Here is a 9,606-nt window from a genome sequence, read left to right on the forward strand (position 1 = left end):
TTATAAAAAAGAGCTTTAATCCACTAACACGGTCCGTGTCGTTCACATGTACCCCCCCTCCTGCCGTCTTGCTCCCGGCTCGCCTCGGAGGGCTCAACCAGATGAACATCAATCAATCAAACTGACACTTGCGTCAACCGAAAGCTTCTCGCTCAGTAGCTCGAGCGAGAGGAGAATGTTCCTTTAAACACAAACACGGGACTTTAACGGCTTAACCGGAGGGCTTCTGTGTGTTTTCAGTGCGTTTTAATGGAGGAAATGCTCCATTAAAACCGTTTCCAGCGTCGCTCAGGAGGAACTGGCGGGGGGGGCGTGGCCTCCATTGTTCCACTCCAACGCGCGAGGAGAACACCTCTGTGGGGCCGCCAGCCAATCAGCGGCCGCCGCCCCCCCCCGCCTGAGCTCCGCCTCCCAGCCTATATTAAAGGCTCGGCCGTCAGCAGCGCTGGCCACTGGCACCATATAACCCTGATTGATCCGCCGAGGAGGGATTTACTTTCTTCAGCCTTTCATTTAAAGCCGTCCTTTATTTTATTCAACTAAAGAAACAAAACAATGGCAGACACAAAAGTTGAAAAGTCGGATCTCTCTGCCAAGGTAAGCCTCCGCCGCGCGCCTCCAGCATGGATCTGCTTCTCTCCAGAAAACCTCCAGCACAATAAAAGCTGCAGGTTTTTTTTGCAGATCTGAAACCTCGATTTATGTATTTCTTCCGTCGAGGCTTCGCGCGCATTCGGACTCGGGGAGAAGTGGGAGCCGGTGGGGCACGCTGGATGGAGAGGGGGGGGGGGGGGGGGGGGGTGGGGGCTCTTTAAAACAAAATGTATTCCTTTAAAGACACGGATGGGAAAACGTCCAGAGGGAGAACCAGAGGGGGGTCTCCGGGGTCTCCGGGGCGCCACGTCCTTGGAGCAGTTCCGCGCGGGGTTCTTTGTGTATACAAGCGGGCTCGGTGCCCGGTGCCCGGTGCCCGGTGCTCCAGACGCGCACACCGAGAGGTTCCGGACACGAGCTGCTCCGGCGCGCACGCTGACGCGCATGTTTGGTCCTCGTCTCGCGGGCTGCGTGATGCAAACCGCGCGTCCACGTTCATATCCCGGGTGGTGGTGGTTTAGTATTCCGAAGAGTGATCGGGGTGAGGAGTGATCTCTCCCTGAAGGAGTGATCCAGCTGGTCGGTCCGTTTGAATGGACGCAGCGGAGCTCCGTGCGTCACGCGCACCGATGTCAACTTTCGGAGTTTCGCGTTTTGTAAGATTTTCACTTTGTTTCGTTTTTTAAATTCTTTTATAAAAGGGCACCGGGGGGGTCTGCCCGCAGCGCGCGACCCGGTTTGTTTACCGGCTCGCGGGGGAAGCTGCCGGTTGAACGGCAGCGGCCGCCTCCGTGAACCGGAGAGCGCGATGCGCACGGCGAGCTTCCGCTTCTTCTTCCTCACTGCGGGGTGAAACATGTTGGAGCGTCGACGGCTCAGGGGGAAAGTTGTCTTCTGTAATGGTGTGGGTGTGTGTGTGTGTGTGTGTGTGTGTGTGTGCGTGTGCGCGCGCGCGCGTCCGGTCTGTGGAGGTGTGTGTGATGTGCTTGGTTTCCCCTCTTTGTGCGTCGTCTTTGTGTACATGTGAATCTCTCCAGTTGGACTTTGGATCACATCGGGTAAAACTTTAATTGCTCCCCGCGCGGGGGGCACAAGGGGGGGGGCACGGCACAAGGAGGAGGGGGGGGGGGCAAAGAATAGGACCAGCTCCCTAATAATAACAGCAGCAGCGAGACGCGGGAGCTGCATAATTATGAGTGATTAGAACAAATGAACATATGGAGAACGCAGACGGTGGGGGGGTATTAACACTGATAATCCAAAAGGTGCGCGCGCACACTCTATTTATAGTTGTGGAACATTTTTACGCACAAGCGCCTTTTTACGCGCGGAGCCTCCTGCCGGAGGAGCTGCTCCTTAACGGCTTAATGGATTTTAAGCAATAAGATTATGTAGAGCAATTAATCAATACGTGTGCGTGTGTGTGAGGGGGCGCGCGCGCAGCGGGGATAATAGGCTGTGGACGGAGCGCTATTAATAGGCTCGGCGGGTTTCCGGTCGAAGTAGGTCGCCAAAAAAAAGTGTTTTAGTCGGTGTGTGTGTGTGTTTTGGGTCCCGGTGCCTCGTTCTGGCTTCTCTCGCCTGCCATGTGTCGTCGTCTATTGTCCTCCGTTACAACAAGCGGCCAGCAGCAGCAGCAGCGCGCTCCTGCTCCTGCTCCTCCTCCTCCTCCATCACCTCCCCCCTTGCTATTGCGCCCTCCTGTGTTATTTTAAATGGAGCGGTGCATCCTGGGTGTTGTAGTGCCTCTCCCGGGCGTGTCTCGTGACATATGGTGGCGACGGCAGGCTGCAGAAGACTACAATACCCAGAGTGCCCCGGGGCCACATCAAGAGTATCAGATTACAACACATTAGAGGGGGAGGGGGGGGAGGATCTGCAGAGACCAATATGGTGTTTAAATGGGACAGCTTCATTCTGACAAGGAGAGGGCTGAAACTCCCAGCATGCACTGCGGCTTAACTAGGCCATTAGGTAGCAGCAGCCGATGCTAACAGTTTATCTAAGACATGAGTCGTAATGTTTCCTCTGGTTTCCTCCAGGAGCTGAAGGAGAAGAAGCTGGTGGAGGAGAAGGAGAACGGCAAAGACGCCGCCACCAACGGCAAGGTGAGCTGCTCCTCCTCTTCTTCTGTGGTGGTTCTCCGGAGAACGCGTCTTCATCACTTCATTCATTCATTTCTAGGAGAACGAGAACGGCGAGCCCGAGGTCGATGACGACGACGATGACGAGGAAGTGGATGAGGAGGACGAGGAAGATGACGTAGAAGGTGGGCGGGAACTTTGTTTTTAAACAATAAATTAATATTTTTGTGTCGTTTTCCAAAAACTTACGCGAGTCTCGTTCTTCTGCAGGCGAGGAGGAAGACGAGGAGGACGACGAGGACATCGAGGGCGGCACAAAACGGGCAGCTGATGAAGATGAGGACGACGACGAGGTGAGTCGGCGGCGACCTCTGACCTTTCTACCGCCAAGAATCTGACCCATGAGGTCACGACCTCACTCACCTTCTTCTTCTTTCAGGACGACGTCGAAACCAAGAAGCAGAAAACCGACGATGACGATTGATGCGTTTCGCCCCCCCGCCCCCCTTCCTCCTGCTGAACCACTTCCTGGTTCTCCACCTCTGGCGGTTTTCATGCGTCGCAGGTGGAGGGGCGGAGGACTGATTTAAAAGGAGGGGGAACAAATAAATAATAATAATAAAAAAAATAAAAAATCCCACATGGTCATTAAGCGAGTAGAGTTCAACCGACATCGACCTCGGTCTCCCCTCAAAACTGCAAAACTAATTTTCTAGAGGAAGAAATCCGGCTTTTCTTTTAACGACAACAACACGAAAAGGAGAATTTGTTTGTATTTTTATTTACATTTTATATTTTTGTACATATTGTTAGGAGGGGGGTCAGCTTCTCTCTCGTCAGACCAAATCGGTGCTTCTTTAACGAAAGATTTTACTTGGTTACGATATCTCAACAGAAACGACACGTAAAGACAGTCAACAGAGCATTCCATAAACCACGTCAGCTGTTCGTGACCATGTTGGTGCGTTCGTGCGTTTCATCGCCGTTTTCATGTGTGTGCGAAGTTTGTTGTTTGACAATAAACCGGACTTTTATTTTGTGAGTTGTACTTCGTTTCTCTGCTCGTTTCTTTGAAGATTAACTAACCAATTAACACTCAGGAAATCACTAAGGACCGCCCACTTTATGCTTCGGTCAAACACTGCTGTTTTCAGTGAGCAAATAGTTTTATATATTCACATTTTGATACATCTAAATTTTGATATATATATTTTTTTTTTATGCGATATATATATATATACACACACACACACACCAGTGGTTCCCAACACGGGGGTCGGGGCCCATTGACAGGCCGCATGTGAGCGGTAAACGGACCTTTTTAAATGAGTCACTTTGTTTTATAGGGCTGCAAAATAACTGCTTTAAAATACTTAACTGGATTCGAAGCAATATTCAAACGCTGATAGAATATTGATAATAATCAAAAAATGTGTAATAACAGGTCGTCCTCTAAACTACATTTAGTTAACATTCAATAACAGTTAATCATTTATTTTAGTACAAATGTACTACTTTACAGAGTTGTTGTATATGGACATCATACTTTTTATTCCCCTATATTTACAGTATTAAAACACAGTTACACATTAAAGCAGTATAAATACACGATAAATACACCCTGCATGGCGTCATTTTGTGTACTTTTATTATCTAAGTATATTTAGCTGATAATACTTCAGTACTTTTACTGAATTAGGATTTTTAATGCAGTTATTATTAATGTCGTGGTGTATTCTTTGAGTGGAACGCAGTGCTTTTTCCACCACTTTTAGTATTATGGGCTGCAACCTATTTTTAGTGGTAGTACTCTGCTTTAGTACACATTTAAAGTGTTTTACTACATTAAACTGGTTTTACTCCCCAACGGTCATTCATTTGACCACAACTGAGTTCTTAAATATGACAAATATTCGATAAATACATTTATATTACTTCTTTGCTTTAATTTACATGAACTGAGTACACGACTGGTATTATTATTATATTACTGTACTCAAGTACACATTGGAGGTACTTTACTTGAGTATTGGCATTTCTGTATTGTACTTTTACCTCAATAGATTTATTGAGTTCACAGCTCGAGGTGCTCTTCCACTGAAAAGGGTTTGTACTAGTTTTACAGTGTTGTACAAGTAGAAGTACTTGTACTTACAAATACTTCTACTTGTACTGGCCTGGATACAGAGGTTAAACCAGAGTTTAAAACAGTTTAAAACAGAGTTTAACACATAGTTTAACACAGAGTTTAACACATAGTTTAACACAGAGCTTAACACAGAGTTTAACACATAGTTTAAAACAGAGTTTAAAACAGTTTAAAACATAGTTTAACACATAGTTTAAAACAGAGTTTAACACATAGTTTAAAACAGAGTTTAACACATAGTTTAACACAGAGTTTAAAACAGAGTTTAACACATAGTTTAAAACAGAGTTTAACACAGAGTTTAACATAGTTTAACACATAGTTTAACACATAGTTTAAAACAGAGTTTAACACATAGTTTAACACAGTTTAAAACAGAGTTTAACACATAGTTTAAAACAGAGTTTAACACATAGTTTAAAACAGAGTTTAAAACAGAGTTTAACATAGTTTAACACATAGTTTAAAACAGAGTTTAACACATAGTTTAACACATAGTTTAAAACAGAGTTCAACACATAGTTTAACACATAGTTTAACACATAGTTTAAAACAGAGTTTAACACATAGTTTAACACAGAGCTTAACACAGAGTTTAACACAGAGTTTAACACATAGTTTAACACAGAGCTTAACACAGAGTTTAACACAGAGTTTAACACATAGTTTAACACAGAGTTTAACACAGTTTAACACAGAGTTTAACACATAGTTTAACACATAGTTTAACACAGAGTTTAACACATAGTTTAACACATAGTTTAACACAGAGTTTAACACAGAGTTTAACACATAGTTTAACACATAGTTTAACACATAGTTTAAAACAGAGTTTAACACAGAGTTTAACACATAGTTTAAAACAGAGTTTAACACATAGTTTTACAGTGTTGTACAAGTAGAAGTACTTGTACTTACAAATACTTCTACTTGTACTTGAGTAAAGGTACGGGCCTGGATACAGAGGTTAAACTAGAGTTTAAAACAGTTTAAAACAGAGTTTAACACATAGTTTAACACATAGTTTAAAACAGAGTTTAACACATAGTTTAAAACAGAGTTTAACACATAGTTTAACACAGAGCTTAACACAGAGTTTAACACAGAGTTTAACACATAGTTTAACACAGAGCTTAACACAGAGTTTAACACAGAGTTTAACACATAGTTTAACACAGAGTTTAACACAGTTTAACACAGAGTTTAACACATAGTTTAACACATAGTTTAACACAGAGTTTAACACATAGTTTAACACAGAGTTTAACACAGAGTTTAACACATAGTTTAACACATAGTTTAACACATAGTTTAAAACAGAGTTTAACACAGAGTTTAACACATAGTTTAACACATAGTTTAAAACAGAGTTTAACACATAGTTTTACAGTGTTGTACAAGTAGAAGTACTTGTACTTACAAATACTTCTACTTGTACTTGAGTAAAGGTACGGGCCTGGATACAGAGGTTAAACTAGAGTTTAAAACAGTTTAAAACAGAGTTTAACACATAGTTTAACACAGAGTTTAACACATAGTTTAACACATAGTTTAAAACAGAGTTTAACACATAGTTTAACACAGAGTTTAAGTTTAACACATAGTTTAACACAGAGTTTAACACAGAGTTTAAGTTTAACACATAGTTTAACACATAGTTTAAAACAGAGTTTAACACATAGTTTAACACATAGTTTAAAACAGAGTTTAACACAGAGTTTAACACATAGTTTAACACATAGTTTAACACAGAGTTTAACACAGAGTTTACTCCGATGCTCCGTGGCGCTCTGCTGCCCCCTTGTGTCCAAACTGCAGATTAACTAACGTTTGGATAGAATCTGTTTATTTACATGATTTCAAATAGTTTTGAGCCTTCTGAAAGTCTCACTGTTATGAACTCAGCGATCATATTTCAACACTAAAACATACTTACAAATGATTTGTTTACACTTTAACGTGTAAACATAAACGTGTGTACTTGCTCTCCAGAACCACACACTTCAAGGACCTCAAGTAAGAACTTAGAATTTAAAAAAAACAGAAGGAAATAATTAAAAAAAATAAAAGAATGAAAATACATAATTTAAATTTAAATATCATACAAACACACTCAACCTTCCAACACACACACAAAAACACACCATCTCCTCCACGCCCACTTTCATTGTGTGACTTTCACACCCAGTCCCTACAGACCCACACACACCCGAGCATTAGGGGTCTATACGTCGCCCCGGCAACCAGGGGTTCGCCTAGCAACAGATGGTGCCCCCCCCATCCATCACACACACACCCCTCTTGAGGGAGTGTGTGTTACAGAGGCACCATGTGGCTTCATCACCCTTTGAGATAAATTCAACAACAAAAAATAATAAAACCTTTCATACCAGTTGAAACCGTTCAAAGTGCTTCACAGATGACTGACGAGCAGAAAATAATGGAGAACAAATGTGGACAGAAAAATAAGTTCATTAAGTTAACGATTTAACAATTTATGTAGAATGAAAAGCTCTTATAACCGCTATATTCAATAAACCCTGATGATAAGCAGCCCACGGACTGAAGCTACCTTGCCCGGACAAGGGAAACCGGGGCACCCTCCCGGAGCCGAACCCAGGAGGGGAGCTCGTCGGCGAGCGTCTGGTGGCCGGGCTTTCGCCCATGGGGCCCGGTCGGGCTCAGCCCGAAAAAACATAATGGAGCAGCAGTCACCCTGTGGACCCACCACCCGCAGGGAGAATTATCGGGGTCGGGTGCTATGTAGACCGGGCGGCGGGCCAGGCGGGAGACCTGGGCGGGCCGATCGCCGGCAGCATAGACTAGCTCTAGGAACGTGGAACGTCACCTCACTAGCGGGGAAAGAGCCGGAGCTGGTGCAGGAGGTGGAGCGGTACCAGCTAGATATAGTTGGGCTCACCTCCACGCACAGCATGGGCTCTGGAACCAAGCTCCTGGAGAAGGGTTGGACTTTGTCCTTTTCTGGAGTTGCCCAGGGTGAGAGGCGCCGGGCGGGAGTGGGGATACTCACGAGCCCCCGGCTGAGCGCCGCTGTGTTGGAGTTTTCCCCGGGGAACAAGAGGGTCGCCTCCCTGCGCCTACGGGTTGCGGGGAGTAAGGCTCTGACTGTTGTTTGTGCTTATGCACCGAACAGCATTTCGGAGTAGCCGGCCTTCTTGGAGTCGGTGGGAGGGGTCCTGGAAAGGGCGCCGCCTGCCGACTCCATAGTTCTCCTGAGAGAAACCTGGCGGGGCGTGATTGGGAGAACCGGCTTGCCCGATCTGAACCCGAATGGTGTTTTGTTGTTGGACTTCTGTGCTAGCCACAGTTTGTCCATAACGAACACCATGTTCGAACATAAGGTGGCTCATAAGTGTACCTGGTACCAGAACACCTTAGGCCGGAGATCAATGATCGACTTTGTAATCGTATCATCTGATCTGCGGCCATATGTCTTGGACACTCGGGTGAAGAGAGGAGCAGAGCTGTCAACTGATCACCACCTGGTGGTGAGTTGGATCAGATGTCGGGGGACTCGGCTAGAAAGACCTGGCAAACTCAAACGTGTAGTGAGGGTGAACTGGGAACGTCTGGCAGAGGATCCTGTCCGGGAAGTCTTCAACTCCCACCTCCGGAAGAACTTCTCACAAATCCCGAGGGAGGCTGGGGACATGGAATCCGAGTGGACCTTGTTCAAAGCCTCTATTGTGGACGCGGTGCCTGTTGTGGCGGCAACCCGAGAACCCGGTGGTGGACACCGGGGGTGAGGGAAGCCGTCAAACTGAAGAAGGAGGCCTTTCAGGCCTGGCTGGCCCAGGGGTCTCCTGAAGCAGCTGACGGGTACCGGCGGGCCAGAAGGGCTGCAGCGGCGTTGGTCGCGGAGGCTAAAACTTGGGCATGGGAGGAGTTCGGGGAGGCCACGGAGAAGGACTTTCGGTTGGCCTCAAGGAAGTTCTGGCAAACCATCCGACGGCTCAGGAAGGGAAAGCAGGGTCTACCCCTGGCTGTTCTCAGCAGGGAGGGGGAACTGCTGACCCGGACTGGGGACATCGTCGGGCGGTGGAAGGAGCACTTTGAGGAACTCCTAAACCCGGCCAACATGTCCCCCGGAGAGGGGGCAGCGCCGGAAGACTTTGGGGTGGTTTCACCCATATCCCTGGCAGAGGTCGCTAAGGTAGTCAAAAAGCTCCTTGGTGGCAAGGCGCCAGGGGTGGATGAGATCCGCCCTGAGATGCTGAAAGCGCTGGACATTGTTGGGCTGTCTTGGTTGACACGCCTTTTCAGTGTCGCATGGGGGTCGGGAACAGTGCCCATGGACTGGCAGACCGGGGTGGTGGTTCCCATCTTCAAGAAGGGGGACCGGAGAGTGTGCTCGAACTATCGTGGTATCACACTGCTCAGCCTCCCGGGAAAAGCTTATGCCAGGGTGCTGGATTCAAGACGAACAGTGCGGATTCCGTCCCGGTCGTGGAACAGTGGACCAGCTCTTTACCCTCGCAAGATTACTTGAGGGGTCTTGGGAGTTTGCCCAACCAGTTTACATGTGCTTTGTAGACCTGGAGAAGGCTTTCGACCGGGTCCCTCGGGGGTTTTTGTGGGGGGTGCTGCGGGAGTATGGGGTGCCGGACCCGTTGGCACGGGCCATCCGGTCTCTGTACGCCTGCAGTAGGAGCTGTGTTCGTCTCCTCGGTAGTAAGTCAGACACGTTCCCGGTGGGTGTTGGCCTCCGCCAGGGCTGCCCTTTATCACCGGTCCTGTTCGTGACCTTCACGGACAGGA

The 9,606-nt window shown here is 46.8% G+C and overlaps 1 protein-coding gene across 2 annotated transcripts; it reads left to right on the forward strand.

The window, feature by feature from the left end:
• The first annotated feature begins 430 nt into the window (after positions 1–430).
• On the forward strand, positions 431–3,726 carry ptmab (prothymosin alpha b). Of its 2 annotated transcripts, none has more exons than XM_034555561.1 (5): positions 431–597; positions 2,637–2,702; positions 2,779–2,863; positions 2,961–3,031; positions 3,118–3,726. In XM_034555561.1, exons 1-5 carry the CDS (start codon positions 556–558, stop codon positions 3,160–3,162), a joined length of 309 nt encoding a protein of 102 aa, XP_034411452.1. In that variant the 5' UTR covers positions 431–555; the 3' UTR covers positions 3,163–3,726. The 2 variants fall into 2 exon arrangements, with proteins under 2 accessions (XP_034411452.1, XP_034411451.1); XM_034555560.1 differs by having other exon boundaries at positions 432–597; positions 2,949–3,031.
• Positions 3,727–9,606: the final 5,880 nt, after the last annotated feature.

Source organism: Cyclopterus lumpus, chromosome 17, assembly GCF_009769545.1.
Source record: "Cyclopterus lumpus isolate fCycLum1 chromosome 17, fCycLum1.pri, whole genome shotgun sequence".
Lineage (NCBI taxonomy): Eukaryota > Metazoa > Chordata > Actinopteri > Perciformes > Cyclopteridae > Cyclopterus > Cyclopterus lumpus.

Bases quoted from the DNA above. Each gene is read 5' to 3' on its own strand.
- ptmab (XM_034555560.1), top strand. From the start codon at position 556: ATGGCAGACACAAAAGTTGAAAAGTCGGATCTCTCTGCCAAG. The intron at 2,703-2,778 runs GTGAGCTGCTCC...ATTCATTTCTAG, and splicing joins ACGCCGCCACCAACGGCAAG to GAGAACGAGAACGGCGAGCC. The intron at 2,864-2,948 runs GTGGGCGGGAAC...GTTCTTCTGCAG, and splicing joins CGAGGAAGATGACGTAGAAG to GCGAGGAGGAAGACGAGGAG.